At 47.0% G+C, this 18,982-nt stretch overlaps 1 protein-coding gene and 1 long non-coding RNA gene across 10 annotated transcripts; one reads left to right on the forward strand and one right to left on the reverse strand.

Moving 5' to 3' along the window:
• Positions 1 to 862: 862 nt before the first annotated feature.
• LOC122392520 (cysteine and histidine-rich protein 1 homolog) lies at positions 863 to 18,784 on the forward strand. 8 transcript variants are annotated; one of them, XM_043387470.1, is made up of 7 exons: positions 863 to 1,225; positions 10,187 to 10,215; positions 11,035 to 11,244; positions 12,265 to 12,476; positions 13,715 to 13,875; positions 14,773 to 14,975; positions 16,664 to 18,784. In XM_043387470.1, exons 1-7 carry the CDS (start codon positions 1,022 to 1,024, stop codon positions 16,689 to 16,691), a joined length of 1,047 nt encoding a protein of 348 aa, XP_043243405.1. In that variant the 5' UTR covers positions 863 to 1,021; the 3' UTR covers positions 16,692 to 18,784. The 8 variants fall into 8 exon arrangements, with proteins under 8 accessions (XP_043243405.1, XP_043243412.1, XP_043243407.1 ...); XM_043387477.1 differs by lacking the exon at positions 863 to 1,225 and adding an exon at positions 8,769 to 8,777; XM_043387472.1 differs by lacking the exon at positions 863 to 1,225 and adding an exon at positions 9,102 to 9,382.
• On the reverse strand, positions 7,098 to 8,732 carry LOC122392521. Of its 2 annotated transcripts, none has more exons than XR_006258533.1 (2): positions 8,660 to 8,732; positions 7,098 to 7,662 (listed from the first exon to the last, which is right to left on the reverse strand). It is a non-coding gene; the product is annotated as an uncharacterized LOC122392521 (long non-coding RNA). The 2 variants fall into 2 exon arrangements; XR_006258532.1 differs by having other exon boundaries at positions 8,563 to 8,670.
• Positions 18,785 to 18,982: the final 198 nt, after the last annotated feature.

Genomic DNA, 18,982 nt, shown 5'->3' on the forward strand with positions numbered 1-18,982 from the left:
GCCCCTCTGGGTCAAGTCGGGTGAAACCAGTTCTAACCAGTTTGAGGGACAATTTGGGCAGCATCGGGGCACCGAGCCGTCGGACTTCAGCTAAGGATAGAAAGGCAGGAATGACTCCGAGATTAAAGAATCTTGCGTTGCACAAAGCGATCTATCGTAATGGATCGTCCGTAATGGACGGTTTGTGGGACTAGTTTCCACAGCGCGGTATTCTTTGCCGTCGGTCGGTCGGTAACAACGTCAAAAGGCCTGAACTTTTTCCTACACAGCCGCGGTAACTGGTATGCTTAGCCTACGTTTCTTCCAAGTTAATCACGCTTTGATGCTGAGCAAAACATAGACACGAAATCGTGGTCAAATCGAAATCAAGCTAGAAAACTTTCCACATGTTTCGAGATGCGCCAGATTCACGTGTAGATTCATGCCACAAGACGGGGACCCAAACATTCTTTGTCCCCATGTAATCAATACGTCCTCTATTGGATGCCGCCAACCATTTAAGGATGCACCCAGCGTGCACTACCGATTCACCAGCTGTACGATGCAATCTTCCCAGATTTTCCGTGATATCTATATTGCAAAAGCTTTAAATCGTAAAAGAATTTACTCGCGAACATAATATTCTACCAACTAAGGCTCATGCGACGGCGACGGACTGGCCATTTAAAGGGGCAGTTCTCAATAACGGAATTTCCCGCACACTGTTTTTGATAGTAAAATTGTAACAATGTCCATCAATTTAGTAACTTATTAGCATTATTAGAATGGAATAATAAGAAAATGTGATACCTTTCAACTGAACTGCCACCAAAAACAATGTAATCAGCGCTCCACGACAGGGCAGTGTTACGTTATTGGCGTCAGAATCAGCTGACTCCCAGCCAAAACACAGACCAGCTGATACGAGCCCCAAGCAGAAAACGCACAAAGGACAGTGAGGTGGGTGCAATTGTGGTGCGTGTAATCGACTAGGTTTGACAGGTTTCAAAGTTGTTATTTTCTCTAAAAACTAAGCAAAATCATGTCTGCTGAAATCATGGCGGATAGCAGTGAAAGATCGATGGATACGGAGTGTCATGCCCTGGAGCCCGAGGCAAAGCGACAGAAACTTGAGTCCGTGGTCAAGCCAATTTTGAAGCCTGAAGAGGACAAACTGGAGCAGAGACTTGGTGGAATTTTGTGTTGCGCTGTCTGCCTGGATCTTCCAAAATCAGCTGTTTACCAGGTAAGTATCAACTTCCGTTTATCGCGCTTCTATGAAGTATGAAGTCATAGATGATGTGCTTGTGCTTACTCTCTGGACTAATTGACATGTCAATGTGCTTCCCTTTTCATAACGATAAGACGTGTCAGTTAGACCTTAGTAGTGTACTCAGCTTCGTAATTATTTGATAAGTAGTTTAGTAATATGGCACAATTGCGCGGTGCGCAGGTTCTCATTGAAATCAATGCACTGTGTAATGTGTTGACATTGCTGGTTTTACCTCAGAGATGTGACCTTACCGTCATTACCGGGGCATTTTGATAAGCGATGTCGTCGCTGTAATCAATAATGATACAGTTGACAACTTCTCTTTCTACAGACCTCCTATTGTTCTTCCTTCTCTTCCTTCTATCAGGCACCTTGACCTGCGCTGGCGGCACTCTCAGCTGCAGCTGGGGGAGGGGAGGGGAAGGGTGGGGCTCATCGGCGCGGTGGTCGGATGTGCATTTCTTTCCATGCACTACATTACAGGATCTTTATGGGGGTCATGCTCCCCATGACCCCTCCCCCCCCCCCCCACAGTCTGCTGCCGCCATGTTCTCCATAGGCCCACAGGCTTACCACAGTCCGTCGATTCCGTTACTGGTAATCGTTTCAGTTTGTACTTACTACTTATCAGTCTGGCTGGTGACTGACTTCCATTTTCAACTGGTTAGTGCTTAGGTAGGCTGATTTAGTATATGATTATTGGGTACTGGTTAGCAAAGATGCAGTCTCAGGCACGTCTTATCCACCACTGACATCGGTCTGCACTCCGACTCTATCGAAAGTTCAGACTACCTGAACCTTAAATCTGATGCCACTGAACTCTATAATGTCTGATGCAAACTAGCACCCAGCTGCTGAACGCATAGTCCTGTACTAAAATGCAGCACTAACATGGAAAGATAGGTAGGGCTGGACTCGAGGACATAAGCGAATACCAAACGGTTCTGTCCTGTCCCAACCATGCGGACGATTAACGGTGACAGGAATGCAGTGTTATTTTTCCCATTTCTTCCACTCGATTTGGCAATCACCGGTATCCAAAAATGCTATGACACGGAATTCGGACAAAGCTTACGGCCTATGTTCAGTAGAGAAGTTTCTAGACATGCTTTCGGAACAGCTGGACACAGGACGAGCTTGACGATCACGCTAAAATCGAACTTTCTATTCAAATCCTCTTTGTTATTTACCCACCCAGGACATGAGTATCTACCCATTCATTTATGGAAGAGGCTCCTTGGCTCAATGATAACGCTACACAGACCTCAACTCTCGCCTACCGTCCCTCTTTCGCCCTGTCTTCCGTGCCTGCTCTGTCTTCTGCAAGTGGAAGGTGAGGGTCAAAGGCGTTCATATTCCTCTCACATCCTCTCTCCTCATCTAAGCCAGCCCCGACCCTACACTCATGTGACCCATATGCCGCCCTGCACAGCCTACATTCCTCGATAACCGGACTGTGGGGCCTCACCAGCCACCGAGCTGTCAGCTCCCGGGTGCGTGACCCCCGGGGGACCGGTCCTGCATCCAGCCGACGCCCCGCCCACGGCCGGCTACGCTACTGCGCCGCAACGCGTGCCGCGCATGACGCCAAGGCCATCCGAGTTAGAGTTCTGCACGGCTGCAATTTTCCACAGCCTAGCCGCCCCACAGCCGTGGCTCCACAGCCACAGCCGCCCACAGCCGTGGCAAACTGTGGGCAGCCAGCCGTCAGCCGGCCGTGGATACTTTCAATGAAATGCAACCAAATAGTATATAATAAGTTGTTTTTAGTTGAAATATACCTATAGCCAAAAGCACATTGCAATGGGCTGTAGATTCTCAAGCTCATGAAGCATCATAGGTTAAGTGGTTGTGTATCTGGCTTTAGGCCGAAGGCCTGAAGCCTGATGCGCATCGCATGCCTACACAAGTCCCTGCAAGGGGTTAAGAAAGATGGGTAGGTAGGTGGTACCTACTACCTACATCAACAGAAAACAAACAACGAACCAGAATAGAAGCACTAGCAGTGTAGATATATAATGCCAAATCCTGAAGCATGGTTGTGGGACAGAACAACAGACCCTGATGCTTTTCATTATCAATGTTAGGTATGGAAAATGTAACTGAAGTTGATGGACTGTCAAACAGTGATTGTCTTGTCAAAACTCTTGCTTCTTTCTTACCTTGCATATTTTCTGGGGTGTGATATGCCAGGCTTGAAGCAGCCTTCTGAGCAAGTCTCAAACTAATTTGATATGCAAGGCATCATCAAAACACTAGTGAGCATCCAAGAAAGGAAAACGTTCATATATTTTGATTTTTCCAAATAATGATCTTCGCTCAAATCCCTAAGGACGTGCGAGCCACAATTGCTTCTTTCAATCAAAAATTTTACTTGAGTTTTTAATGACGTCAATAGCAAAAAAGTGGCGAAAAATTGTTTTGTGTCACTAAAAACAGCCATAAAAATTATTATTTATAAATAATTATGCTATACAATTGAAAAACTTGCTCTCAAATAAAGACTGAACATCAAATTTTTACATTTTCAGAAGAAGACGTCATTTTATTAGTAAAGTCAACAGCTCGCGTAATAAATATTGTGTTCAGGGTTTTCACCGTCATGTGAATTACGTGTTCAGGGTTTTCACCATCATGTGAAGTAAGTAAGGTTCATGCTCACTTATATTCTAATTCCATTGGCTTCGTTCATGAGCATTTTCTGTTAGCGGTCACACACACACCAGTTAGAACATAAAGCGCCAGTTTTATATTATGTAATTGGACTTGCCGAAAATCCAGAAATACATCTGAGAGTTATTTTAGATAATATTTTATGAAGCCTTTACCTGCCTTCATCTAGGCGTGATTTCTTTTTCTATTACCTGAAAGAATTATTGAACGCTCGTCTTCAATAGCTGTAAGGTGCTCTCCTAATGACCAGGTGAGATTGATTTGAGAGGAATGTGACAATGCAACATGTTGCATTTTCTGAAACTGTCAAGCTCTTAATGATGAAGGAACAATTGGTACCTATAATTAGTATTCTGTACCAGAAAGCAAACTCCCCTACAGCAAATGGTAAAACTATTACAGGTTTTCAAAGGCTTCACCACTTTCAATGTTGCTGGGCATCCTTTGCATGATTTTTACAGGCTAGACTGCTTATCAGAATGTAAGATTAAGGATTTAAAATTTTATATTTGAGTACTTAAGATTGAGCTTGAAATCTCACAGCCGTGGCCACAGCCGTAGCCGTGTTCTTGGAGATATTTGCAGCCGCCCCGGCCCACAGCCGTGGGGCTGCAGCCAGCCGCGGCTGCAGCCGGCCGGTGCAGACCTCTAATCCGAGTGACCCACAAAGGCGGGCCGCCGTGCCGTGTGGGGTGCGCCGCTCCCCCCCCCCCCCGAACAGCGGTGGGGCGTGGGAAGGGAGGGGGACTGTTGGCTGGGGCTTTGTTCGGGTACAGTGCAAGGGCTGGCCTGAGGTGAATGACTACCCAATGGCGGCGAGTGGGGTGTAGAGGAGAGACTGGTTGTAGATAAGAACATTTGAATGCGAGGATATTTACGGTTTTGTCCTCACATTGCAAATCCTTGAACATTAAATGCAAAACTAAAAATTGTGCCTTGATGAAACTACTTAGTATCCGTTACTTCTGCTTTGCGACATTTCTGCATTATTGCAGAGCATATGCCCAATAAAATGACTGACGGCTCATTTTGCATGCACGAGTTAAACCCTCACTGGAGCCAGTCGGGTGCTAGGTGGAGCCAGACCCGCTTTCAAATGCACCTGTTCCGCCCATATATAGAATGAAGACGGAAAATTGATGACGGACCATCAGACGTTCTACCCAAAATGGAATAATGGCTCATTACTTTTATTGTGATCAAGCTCACCTCGATCATGCTAGCGACACGCGACAGTGAGACACCAAAGCAGCTCTGGGCTCTATAAGCCACACCTGTGGACAGATTGGCACCTGCAGTTCCACACATGGCGCTAGATTCGTAATCTTTATTTCAGAACAGCTTTTCAGAACCAGACGGAGCACGGAGAAGGTGTCAGACTGATCATGCCAGCTGGTTCAACGCTGTGAGCACTGCGCCTCTCTCAGCTGCTTTTATGTTTCCTTGAACTTGCTCAGCCATCAAAACTAATTCTTATAGCCCAATCGTCAGTTTTGACGGTCTGGAGTCTAACTCCCGATCGTGAAGCGGGTCAGTTTCGTTTCGATACACTTTCGTGCCCCGAGGGTGGAGCGCGTGCGTCGGACGTTCGGCTGCGCGGTGCGCAGTTCCGCGGTGGGATCCAGAAGGCCGATGTAGCCCTCCAATGGCCCGGGGCTACTGGAGAGGCGCGAGTGGCTGCTGCGCCATGAAGTGGCGCCGCTGCGCCCTGAAGGCGCGCAGCGAGGGCTGATAGATCAGCGTGTAGGGATTTGTGGCTTTCAAATGCGCTCCGCTCCGTGTGACCCGAGCCGGGTTCACAACGACGCTAATCGGACTTGGCCAGCTAAGCCATCTAGAGGGCCAGCGAGGCCCGTTTCAGTAGGAAGGAATAAAGTCTAGCCCTAGTTGTTTATGGATTCTTCTATATTTTAGAAAATAACAATAAAGTACAGATGAGTTGCGAGCTAATAATATGTAGACATGTGCTCATAGGTCAAAATATATTTCAAAGTAGCATTTATTTTAAATAGAAATGCGGTATTGCATAATTTATTAGCGGTTATAGTTCCTACTATATCTTGAACTATCTTTAGACTAAATATGCCAAATCAAGCAACTTCCCTGGTAGAGATGCGTAACGAAGGGAATATTTTTCGCCTTTTATATCTCTTACGACAACTTCTAGAGTTCAGATGCACACAGTTCATTATAACATTAAAAAGTAAAAGACATTTGAGCCATAGCAGAGTCAAAATATCCCCTTATATGCAAGAAACCACAAATGAGCAGCAAACACTCGGGAACCTGCATCTCCAATCTTCATAAACCATACGCAGCTTCGACTTCTAGGGCGGAGACCCGAATCATATGTCAAAATCTGAGGTCCTTGGCCTATTGCGGGCCTTTGGCTATTGGTGGCAGATACAGACCATGAGATCATTGGGCATAGATCCTACGATTGCCCCAATTTTACGCAGTATAATGTATGGAATGATGTGAACATCCGACTTAACCACTAACTAAGTAACTACAGGCCATATTCAAACATTTTTTTACTGCTTCCCAAAGTTGAGCAGAGGGCACGTGCTACGACTAAGGGCACAGGGTAATGAACAGGGCAAGGCACTGAGGAGGGCAGAGAGCAGGACACGACAGGATACAGGGCATGACACAGGAAACTTTAGAGGGAAGGGTACAGGGCAGAGAGCAGAGAGCAAGACACAGGGTAGGGAACAGGGCAGGACAGAGAGCGGGGCACAGCCCGCAAAGGTCAGGGCAGAGAGCAGGGCACAGGTCAGGGAACCGGGCAGGGCACAGGGCAGGGACGCAGTCGGTCAAATCAGCAGGGGCTACGTCCCAAGGCGAGGGGGCTGCGTCCAAAATGGGACGCAGTAAGTGCCTTAATATATGCCCTGACTAACTAGCAAAGCTTCCGGCTGCTCGCCCACCCTCAGCATTCATTGCCTCTGAACAGATCCCCTGGTACTCTGCGTTGAAGGGTATCCCTGTGGCCTGTCCAAATGACTTCAATAAAACTTTTTGAACGGTGTATAACTCTGAATCGCCATTCAATCGTGTTACAACTTTCAACTGAACATCTCAAAAAGGTATACTGTCAAGTGTCAGGTCTTGACCAATTCACCCTTGGCCTTGGCTGTCACCTTACATACGCACATGCACAAAAGATGTGTAGCTTATCAGGTTTTGTTTATTCTTCTAGTTCTATAGCATCACAGTTAACACAAGCATTTGAGAAGTTGCACACAACATAAGAATAGGCAGAAAACAGAAATGAACCTATACACTTGTCACTTGATGCTTTGCAAGTACATATTTTACTAATTCTATTTAACACACAAACCTATTCAACATACATACTTGAAATGTGAATGCGAAACAGGAAAAACAAAGAGCCTTTCCAGAAACTGAGTCCAGAGAAGATTGCGAGTTCAAGCTGAGTTGCTATTACAATTCCCACAAATATTAACTTATTCCCTGGTGTTGTACCTATCTCTTCACTGATCACTCATAAGCCATAGGCCATAACATTTTACTTCACTTTTCATACTTTTGACTTGATGCATGTAATCAGCATATCATTTCTTGTGATATCAGTAGTGAAAAGTTAAGCCTCAAATCTGTTTTTTATAATAAGGGAAAACAGCAATAGGTTCTAGAAACAATCTTGCCGTGTGTACATTTCTGTTGAATATCTGCCCAGTGCCCATCTTCTCCAGTCCCCACTGCCCTTGAACCTGGAAAAGAGAAGGAAAGAAAAACCACTTCAGTCAAATGTTTTTAATGAAGACAACACACAACCCAACAATAAACAATTATCAAATCATCTGAAGGCATGTATGCCATCAGGTTATAATTAAATAAACTGATTGCATGCACCTTCCCAAAGAATGAAAAATATTGGGTGGAGACTTCCATTACACATCCAGCTAGACGCGTCAAAATCTTAGACGCGTCTAGCTGGACAGCGGCTGCGTCCACCTGGCAAATGCTAACTTAAGACACGTCTAGCTTGGAAGTCTCCGTCCAACAGTTAGACGCCAACTTGGACGTTGCTCAGTTATACGCCAGTTGGGCGCCAGTGGAAGTCTCCACCCTATAGTTATCTCAACAGTCAACGTTAGTTCAGTATCTCAGTCTAAATTTAGCACACAAATAACATATTTCACCCTTTGTCAATTTTAATGTTAATCAGCCTGCATGAAAAGTAAAACACGTGTCCGACAAAGCAAGATGGATTGTCGTACCTACTACTATTACTGCCATGCTGCGTGTCAGAGCCCACAAGCTAGACAAGTTTGAATAGGTGATGACAGACACACCACCATCTTGCATAAACATTTCTAAGAGTTGTTTCCCTATTAGTTGATTTATTTTATATTAAAATTTATAGAAGGTAGGTACGACGTATTGAAAGAATTATCTGAATAGCTACCATTTTAAAAGAATAATAAAAAATTGCAGGATTTATAATCATATAGTGCATAACTTCATGCAAAATAGTTGAATATATTTCAATAATAAAGTTGGTTTTAGGCATCTAAGCAATAGCTTTATGACCTTCACCTCATCAAAGCAAAATCACCATCAGACAAATACATACTTCGAAGTTCAAACCCATTCATTACAATACACACCTTAGAAACAAAACTGTCAACAAAAAAGTATCGTAAACGCAAGTAATTAAAATAACCAAGCATAGAAAAAACATATAACACAGCCGAAACCTCCTACCTGACTTTCCTCAAAACATACAACGCATACAACTCATATTTACTTGCTGCTATAATTGCGCCACATATCGCCGCCGGTCGTCAACCAATATGGCGGCCGCAGAGCTGTGTGGAATAAGGTGCTAAAGCATGAGATAAAGTGCTAAGTCAGAAGTTTTGAGAGGCGATTGAAATACGACTTGGCCAGCCTGGCCATCTCCGGGGAAGATGGCTTAGCTGGCCAAGTCGATGCCAGGTAAAGGCCAACTCACATCACGCCAAAAGCACAAAGTAAATATTGTTTCTTGGAGAGAATTTTATGCTTTTTTTGTGTGTAAGAACTAAACAGACGTCGTACAATCAAAACTAGACACTTTATTGGTGTTAACCATTTATCAAAACCGTTTGTAGTGGGATTTTGGGAGGCGATGTGGAGCGTGGTGTGAACCGCGTGTTAGCCCACCAGTGGGCCTCGCTGGCCCACTCCGGTTTGCGTCGTTGTGTACCCGGCTCCGGAAGTCGAGCTCGCGCATGAATGCTCCGCGTTTTCCACGCATGCGTGAGGCGTGTTGTTTATCCTTGGTAGCTAAACGGAAAAGGTGTCGGTATGAATATTATTTTGTTGTGTGTAGTGAGAGTCCGCAGCGTAGAATTTGGCACAATGATCAACCCACATTGAGTTGAGATGCTTCTTAGCACGGGGGTCAGTGCATCTCCTCACATGCCAGTAGTGTCCGTTGGCATGGTAAGCGTATGCAGATATAGCTTGGAGTCACGACCGAGCTGCCGTGACGTCAATCCCTGGTCGTTACCAGCCCCGGGCTGCTGGATAATCACGGAGCTCAATTCACGGTCCGGTCTTATTGCGTATAGTGAACTTATGGTGTGGTGAACTCGATCATTTGCTGTCTTTTAAAGTGCGTAATGCATTAACTACTTCAGCACTTCTACAAACGGTCCCATGACTGTTACATAAGATTATACTCTTTTTCGTCTGGCATAATTTTCATGTCTGACGACCATCGTGAGTGTGTTTTTTTATCACAAGTTCTCACCAACTTCAATTGACCAACAATTTGGCCTAGCCTTTATCGATGACTTCATTAGAGACCTTAAAACTCGCTTAACTTTGCAATGAAATCTGAAAGTTCACTAAACGTTATGAGACTCTTGTTGGGGAGTTCGGAATAAGTTACGATTTACGAAAGTTTCCGTATGGGGAAACCTACCTCATTTTGCAATGGTGATACCTGGCCGGGATGCGACCTTCCCTGATACGGGTAATTGAACAGGATGCCATTGAACAGCAGTGAAGTAGCATGTTCTTTACAATGCCGCACCTGCTAGCCCGTATTGGTGACTCAACTCCCGTGTCTCTTTATCCAAAGCTCAGGCAACCCAACCCCTCATCTATGTAGATACCTAAACATTTTATTGTTACGGTAGCTCAGGCTTCTCTGTTCTGTCAAGAAAGTCACAGCCGTGAGCTACTCTGCGCTTTATATTCACTCGAACTGATTACACTGACCCCTCGCTCTTCTGTCCACAGTGCACCAACGGACATCTCATGTGCGCGGGGTGAGTAGTGAGTACCAATTGTAGAAACACCGTGGTGCATACTCGTATACACTATACAGGACCCCCTATGCGTGGTTGAGCTCACTTGCTCACCGCTGTTGTGCAGATTATTCGTTTGGCGGCGCCAGGTTTTGTTGCCAACCTAGCTGTGCCGTATGTGATGCGAGCTACTCGTGTCTGTATGAGAGCGAAGCGGTGCTAGGCAGCCCTTATCTTCCTGCAGACCAGACGAGTCGTATAGTGTCGACTATTGTTCTGCAAACATGCAGGGTAAACGCTGGTGTAAGGATGGGTCCCCTTGAAGCTCAAATTCAAGGCCACTCTGCAGAAGCTGAGCTCCGCCCCTGCGCCTTTGTTTCCGTCATCCCCTTGTGTTGTACTGTTGCGTCACGCTGCGTTTTATTTCCACTTGCCGGTTTTGATCTGGTTTTTAGCTGACGCGTGCACTGTGGCATTTTGTGTCTACTGAATATCGCCCTCCAAATAAACGCTATCTGGCAACCAATTCAAGATGTATGAAATAGGCCACTGACTGGACCGCAGTTAATACATCAATTGAATGTGTTCATCTGTTCTGTCTCGTCATATTTCGTTGTCCCTGTAAATCTTATGCGTTGAAATGCTCCTTATTTCCACGACACACAACTATATATCGCCGGTATTGAAAGACCAGCCTGTGCTGCCAGCTCGTATAAACTATAATTCGACAGCTGACCGTTTTACACTGGCTCGTCCTCTATCATGCGTCGTCGCCTGTTTCGCTGTGCCGTGCCGTGTACCGTGTCGTTTACCGTAACATCCCGTGTCTTACCCTTACAGGTGTTTCACCCACCTCCTAGCTGACGCCCGTCTGCGTGACGAGACGGCCACTTGTCCCAACTGCCGGATCGAGATCTCCCGCTCGCTCGTGTCGCGTAACCTAGCAGTGGAGAAGGCAGTCAGTGAGCTGCCCTCCGAGTGCCAGCACTGCGGCAGACAGTTCCCTCGCAGCTCGCTGGAGCAGCACGCGAGGGACGCCTGCGATGAAAGGTGCGTCGAGTTAACAAGAGGGTGAAGCGAGACGTCGGGGCTCTAGGGGCGTTGGGGGGGGGGGGGAGGTGTGGAACATCTGAGGCTGGGAATGTCTTGTGAGGGCTCTCGGGTGACTACTGGGTGGGGATGTGGAATCCGGGGATATAAGGATTCACGTGCGGCGCCAGGGTCATTGTGGCGTGCCATGATCCAAATAGGCCGTAGCACCAATCAAATTAACAAACACGTCTGGGGTACCTATAGTGTACAAGGGAGGAGTTATCCGGGCGTTCATGAATCGTGATTGTGAGGAGGGAGGGTAGGACTTGGCCGAGAGTTACCAGGGTCGCCAGGGTCGTCCGTGACTGTTGGGCAGTAAGGGTGCGAGCTCGAGTGGTCGTGACCGGTGGCACAGCGGAGCGCCGTGGTCGCTGACCGTTGGCCGGCGGTCAGCCTTGACCGACAAACCTCACGGAGATAGGCCGCGGTCACCGGGGCTGCTATGAGTAACGGTATCGGCCAAGGTCCGCGCCGCCACCGCAAATTGGCCCGCTGCACTGAACTGCTTTATAGGCGCGAACGGGCTCCGACGGCTTTGGAAAATTGGGTTTAAGTGTAGCAGAGTTTGTGATCGTTATACTGTAGTGAAATTTGTTTAGGGCAATCATTTGTAATGATCCCGTATGACGTATAATAACGCATCCTGTCCATTATTTACGAAGTCTTATGTTTGATCTCTCATCTGTTGTCTATTAGCTTGTTCCATATCTCATTCCTTCGTGATCTCAAATGCCTACCTATCGCCGGCACCCTGTCAAACTTAAATAGTAATTCCATCCATATTTATCCATACGTCTCCTTGCATAATACCTAACCCGTTGCTGCGTCGTCTAAAAGTAACCCCTTTGCTTGCCATACCCTAACCCTGCATTTACTCATTCACCATTGCTGTCTCCGCCCCCGTCGTATGCTGCCGTCATACTCTGCGCCTATGGTATATGTAACTCATACTGACTCCCCCCTCCCTCCGCGTGTCAGGCCACTGACCTGCCGGTACAGTCGGATCGGCTGTCCGTGGCGCGGCCCGGCCCACGAGCTCACCGCCCATCAGACCCAGTGCGTGCACCCGCACAACACCGGCGAGACCATCATGGGCGTCCTGCAGGCGGGTGAACTGCGCAGGCAGCGCGAGGCACAGCTCTATGACACCATCTTTGACCTGCTGAGCTTCGAGAAGATCCTCTTCAACGGTGAGTGTGAAGGGACCGGGGGAAATATAAGTGGCGCCGTTGTTCCGTACCCGTGGAACTGTCCGGGGAGGGGAGGCAGGAGTGTTCGATGCTCATTGCTCTTGTGTGGCGCTATATGGGAGGGGGGGGGGGGGGGGGGGGAGGGGATCGGTCGCCGGTGGTGGGCTATGCGATACAGTGGTCGACTGGGGGCGCTGTTCGGCAAGTGGGAGGAACGGAGACGGGTCGGGCCGATGGAAAATATCACTAGCTCCCCGGTTAGTTCTGTGACGCTATGGGTTAGGTAGGTCACGTGTTTATTTGCTCATCGAGTCGTATCTCATTGTTTCACACCTCACCTATAGGCCTACTACGCTGTGTGGGCGACGCCGTCTGTCCTGAACCTCATGTCAGCAGACATCCCCATCACATTACTCCCTGAGATGTAAGACAGAGACCACCCCTGTCGCTGTCATATCATCCCATCTGGCTGATATCCAGTCCGAGTGATAGTGGGCTCGATGCCAGCCTCAGACGATAGTTCATCTAATTTGTTCGAGTTATCGTTCGTCTCACTTGTTCAAGCTAGTGACCATTACGGTATTGAATTAGCGGCTGCGTTCCATATCCTGTTCGCCGTCTAGAAGCTGAACCAACGAGCTGCTTGTAACGAGGCAAAGGGTCATGTAACATCTCCGTGTATGTAAGGCTTTGTTCGGGACAGGGTCACGTGACAAAGACAATCGATGCGGGATGGAACACGTGACCGTGGCCGCCCGTCGTGAGGGCCTTTCGGCTCACCACGAGCATGTAACACCGGTCCCGAGTTGTTCGGTTTCCAGGGAAATTTGATGCGTTGACGAAAATAGCAACAGCGGCAGGACGGATGGAAACCTGCATCGGGTCGTATTACGGCTATTTTAGACACTTGACATTTAGTGGGAGGATGGTGGGTGTTCTCTCATGCGTCAAATGTCCATCAAATAAATGTCTCGAAACGGCGGAGTGTTACTGTATAAAGCCAGCCAGTCGCCCGGGGCAAAGAAAACCGAAAATACAAAATATTCACCCGCCACCAAACCGTGCAGCCTTCCACTACTCTTAGAAATGAGATAGGCACTCGCCGACATGACCATGCACTAATTGTTACAATTATGAAAGCGAATGTTCGTTAATGCTCGATTCCATTGCTATCAAATACAATCGCTGTCTCGTTTTCCCTATTTCTTTCTAACCGCTCCAACGCTTCCTGTTCTCAGACCTGCAGATGAAGCCTTACCGCACCGACGACTTCATCCACAAGCTCTTCTACGAAACCAGTCGGTTCTCGGCCTTCAACTGCCAGTGGGTGATCAAGGCACGCATCAACGACAACCAGCGGGACCCGAGCCAGAGCTGCGACCGCTGCATGACCTACCAGGTAGGTGGCGGCAGCTGACCTGACCTCGGGTGACCTTAGAATGGGTCCAGGTGCGGTGGTAAGGTGAACGAGGTGGTAATGTGATTTGGGGATCGCCTTCTTGGCTTCGTGACGGGCAGGGTTCGTTCAATGAGTTAGGATTGACCTAGCGATGACTTCACAAATATACGACACCCATGCACACTGAGGTGGAACGGTTGCAGCTCACGAAAGCTGAGTGTTCTGGCAAAAAGCAAACTCGTATGGAATGCGGCCATGAATTGAAACGTGCACTGGTTCCATTCCATTCCATTCCAGTGTATTTTAGTAAACAAGGATCAAATAAAGTACAGAGCAAATAAGGGATCGGCGCAAAAGCATCGCTTAAATTAAAGCGCCTCTCCGAAGAAGAACATAAAATTGACAATGCTAACCTAACCGATACCTGAGGCCAGACGACGCTAGCACCCGCCAGCAACCCTCCGAGCAACAAACGAACCGGGTCAAGGCGCCCGGGCCCGAGCGAAAAATGAAAGAATGTAGCTTCAAGTTGTAACCGCCCTACATATTTTCGGTCGAGGCAAGTCGGCCGCTGGACTTTATGACGAATGGCCACTCGTACATTGCCTTAGTTTGTGCGACGGTAATAGTGGTACTGGTGGTAATAAAACCACCCGGTTCGATCCATGCATTCCATTCCACACGTCCATTCGAGTGCCGACAACCATCAAATCAACCTTTTGACGCCTGACCTTTACACATCCGGCTATTGAAATATCAAATACGTAACACTTTTAGATCGTCACATTAAATCACTACACGCAACTAAATCAATTTACCGCCTTCCGACGCATTTCCGCCTACACATAAAGTTCCCTCCCGGTTACTGACTCGCGACCCTCCCGCTCCTCCCCGCAGCTGATTCTCAAGTCGAAGGTGAGCCAGCCAATGAGCGTGCAGTACCTGGTGTTGCGGGGCCCGTTCGGGGACGCGCGCGTGGCGCCGGCCATCTACAGCCACGAGTTCAGCGACTCCCAGCCGGAGAGCGAGTTCCAGCGGCTGCCGCTGCCCGACTCGGCCGAGTGTAACCGCATGCTGGCCGCCCGCTCCGTCAACATACGGTGAGTGCCTGTCCGGGCTGGGCTGCCAGGGAGGGTGCGATGTATCTGTTAGGGTCGTGGAACTGAGGCGAATAGGCCTCACAGTGCGTTGCGGTCCTGCTATTATGCTAAGGATGCTATCTAGTCTCTTTACGCCTAAGGGCTGCGAATGCAGTGCCGCAAACCGGAACCATGACTTTAAGCTCTTTTGCTTTTAAGTGAAATTTCGAATGACGAAGGGCAGACCAAGTCATAAGAGATAAGTCACAGAATAGGACGTGTGTATTAAGACTAGTGTAACAACGATTATTCACTTGCTTCAGACTGTTCACTTGCTTTACGTCGTGCCTATGCTGCATTTTTGGTTGTTTCGCAAAGACAATAAGATTCTTTTTTTTTGGTGTGGGGGTCGTTAACCCGCGCATGACTGGGGTATTTTCCATAATGCGAGTGACTGGGCGGGGGGGGGGGGCTCTCCAGAGCCCCCCTCCTATCTCCGAAACTACTGGGCCGATCGTCAAAATTCAAACGGCGTCTGATATCCCTGGAAAAACTGTCGAGCGAAACCTATTTTCATTGACCTCGAGGTCACCGATGACGTCACAGGTCAGGTAAAAGTAAAAATTATCGACATTTTTGTTAGTTCACAATTTAGGCTCTGACCGCCGGACCGCCGGTCCGATCAGGCTCATTTTTGGTTTTCGCATTCCTTGACGGATGCCTTAGATACCCTGAGGGTACCGAACTTTTACTTCGAATTTTTAAGGTCAAGGCCAGCCGCCAGGTCATCCTAGGTCACGAAAATTGTATATAATGTATCGGTCACGTGACGTATGTTTTATGGTCCATTTTACTCGTAGATTTCGAAAATAGTGTCGTCTGTGTCATTTGAGGTCATTGTCAGATGAATTTACCGGAGGTCAGGTCACTCTCAGGTCAGAAAAGGTCAAATTTTGAAAATGAAATTTTTCAACAAAAAAGGTGCCTATCAGTTGCAGTTTGAGCTCAGGAACGCGATGGTGCCATTTATATTGCTGTACGACGTCAAAAACGTACTGAAAAATGGATTTGAAAAACATAAAAATGTAAAATTTTGACAATAATGCGAATAACTTGGCTATTTTTGAAGATATTGGGCTAAAACTTGCAAATGTAGTTCATCAGTGTGTGTTCTATCACATATATTCCGGTATTTGCGAAAAGTCAAAAACTTTTTGAAAAAAAAAATCAAAAAATATAATTTCTGTAATTGTAAATAAATATTATTTAAAATTTTCAAAATTTCGAAAATTCGAGATAGCAGTTCGATAGCTACGTGTATTTTTAGTCCACTCATGCAAAGAAAATGGATCTAGCTTTAAAATTGAGCTCTTGAGAGCGTTTGCCGTAATTCAGTATTTTGCATGAAAATCGGCCGACATGACGTCACTCTGACGTCATTTCCGGCTAGACTATAATAGCTAGAAAGTTGAAATTATAACACAAGGTGTCAAATTGATGCCTCTTAGGGTACCGCAAGTTTCGTGTTGATCCGTCAAATGGTTTAGAAGATATTGCTGAAAAAAAAACATGAGGTCATGCGCGTATATCATACCCCCCCCCCCCCCCCCAGTCATGCGCGGGTTAATCGGCATCGATGATTAGATGCGTACTGAATACATGACTTGATGACTCTTATTTCCCCGCTAACTCCCTCCCGTGCCCGTCAGGTTGATTATGTTCCAGGTGAGCAAGTGAGCGCCTCTCCGGCCGATCGGCGGCGCCCTCTGCGCTGCCCTACCCCGCCTGCCGGCCGCTCTCTCCGCCCCGCCCCAACGTCCGTCGAACACAGCCCGCACAGCCGTGGTGGCTCCGACCGCGGACCGGTCTCAGCTGCGAGCCCGGAGGACGCCGTCGGAGCCGGGCCGCGGCCGCGTGAGCGTCTTCTCTGCCACAGACACGCCGTCGTTCGTCGCATCCGACACTGAGCGCAAAATCGACGAGTGGGGAGTGGGGTAAAATTATGTGTGTATCAGTTTATGAAGGCCGCTTCGGCAGTGCGTAGAGTGTGTGTGGAGTCTCGTGTCCCACTTATTTGTGCGGGGTCTTTGCCCTCCTCTTGTAGGGAGGATACTGAAAGCCTTTTTAGGTCTCGAGTTTTCCGTAGACGAAATAGAAATATTGGTAAGAGTAGTTTTATTGAGTGTTTTATTGGTTAAGTCAAGATGAAATCATGCTTGTTGACCTTGTATGCTTTAGACGGGTGGTGAATTGACTATAAATTAAGTTGCGATTTAATATGCTTGTTATATAAGAGCCAGAGAACGGATCGAATTTTCTTAGGCCGGTGTCTTGACGACAGTTGATGACGACATTTGTAAATGTCGCACACTTCGCAGCTTCGTGTTTGCCCGGGCACAAGAGTTGTGTTTGCATATGAAGTAAATGTCTACTGAAGAAATTTCGGTGACACAAATGCTCGCTGGTCCAGATGAGTGGTTTGTCAATTACAAAACACCAATGCGATGCTTTATGATGAATGTAATTTGAAATATTATGTTTTGCATCAATGATTAAGTTCAACGAATGTTTGTGAAGTGCTGCATAAGCATAAATTATATAACTTAAGAATTCTACCGTTATTAAATCTTAATATTTTTGTCTTTAGATATAAGAACTGCCTTGGCAAAAAGCTGACAACCAGAAATAAGTTTTAATTGTTCCCAAAGTGTGACTAAAGATGTAGGTGTTGGCGTGGATCGCTATGCTTGTTCGGCTTATCTTGTTATTCGTCCTGCCGATTTGCCATAAGTTTATCATTTAGATTTATCGCCCGTAGACCGTTTGAAGGGCATAGCTAGGGGGAGATGATTACGAGGAACGAACTCCCTATTAGCCGTGAATCGGTCGAATCTTCCCATATTTTGAAATTTAATAACACTGAAAATACTCATATCATTTCACGACGTGTGGTGTTAGATATCAAGCGATTATGTGCTGGGTCGCGTGTTGCTCTTTAAACTATTTTCGTATCTGTTTGAGTTTGCGACCGAAAACGTTCTGTCATGAAATCTCAAGGCATATTAGTGTTGCTGTACTTGATACTTGCACATGTATTTTCGATTTGACCTTTTTGACTTGGTCTTCCTGAAACCTGCTGATTGTGCTGAACCTCGATTGTCGCATATTTTTGGAAAGTTTGCAAGCACGTTTGTAGCTTCCCGTCTACTTGGGTCGTACCGTTGCGGCCCTGCACACTAACTGACATCCATGTCTTTCGTTCGCTCGATATGATATAACTATCTGCCGTCGATGCCATTATGTTGTATAAGTTAGCGATAAGAGAAGCCTTTTCATAGGATAGCTGTTCGTCTGGCGCACAGATGTGCGGTAAGATTGACCTTGTAGTAGCGTGGAGAAGGAGCAGGCTTCGGTTTGTCACCAAGTACAAAATGTTGAACGCGATAGAGTAAGGATGTGGCTTGTACAGCATGAGGCAAGACTGATGTAGGTTAGTGAGTGCCGGCTGGTTTTTGAAGTGGAGTGTCGTGTGGTTCGTGGTAATCCGATACATTTACCTTCAAATTATCGATTAAAAATGTTTCTTTTTCGCGAAAGACGTACATCAACATGTATCCGAGTTTTATCACGCCAAAACCGTGTCGTCGGTTGAACAAATCTCGCATTCGACAATATCTAAAATTTACGTACCGCAGAGCCGTGTTACGTTTAGCGCGTGCGTTTCGCCCGAATGCAGAGTGTGACCGTGCTGGCGATCTCCCTAGTACCGGGTGTCACCCTAGGTCGTCTCCCTTAGAATCTGATCTAATACACCTAGTTTGTGGTTACAACTTTGTGTGTGCGAAGCGAGAGTTCGGTCTTCTAATAGGCGTGGCCAAGCGGTTTCGGGGACTAACTATTCTGATAACGGTTGTCACTCTCGATAGCGTGAGTTTACCTTCGGTTTGCCCGCTCGTATAGTAGTAGTTCGCTCCGTATTTCATATAGAAGCGCGACTACACACGACTGCTATTTCGTCCGGTCAAGGC

The sequence above is a fragment of the Amphibalanus amphitrite genome, unplaced genomic scaffold (assembly GCF_019059575.1).
Source record: "Amphibalanus amphitrite isolate SeventyFive unplaced genomic scaffold, NRLGWU_Aamphi_draft 000490F_arrow, whole genome shotgun sequence".
NCBI lineage: Eukaryota > Metazoa > Arthropoda > Thecostraca > Balanomorpha > Balanidae > Amphibalanus > Amphibalanus amphitrite.

Coding starts and splice junctions, on each gene's coding strand:
- LOC122392520 (XM_043387470.1), top strand. CDS start 1,022: ATGTCTGCTGAAATCATGGCGGATAGCAGTGAAAGATCGATGGATACG. Junction 10,216..11,034: donor GGACATCTCATGTGCGCGGG/GTGAGTAGTGAG, acceptor TTACCCTTACAG/GTGTTTCACCCACCTCCTAG. Junction 12,477..13,714: donor CGAGAAGATCCTCTTCAACG/GTGAGTGTGAAG, acceptor TCCTGTTCTCAG/ACCTGCAGATGAAGCCTTAC.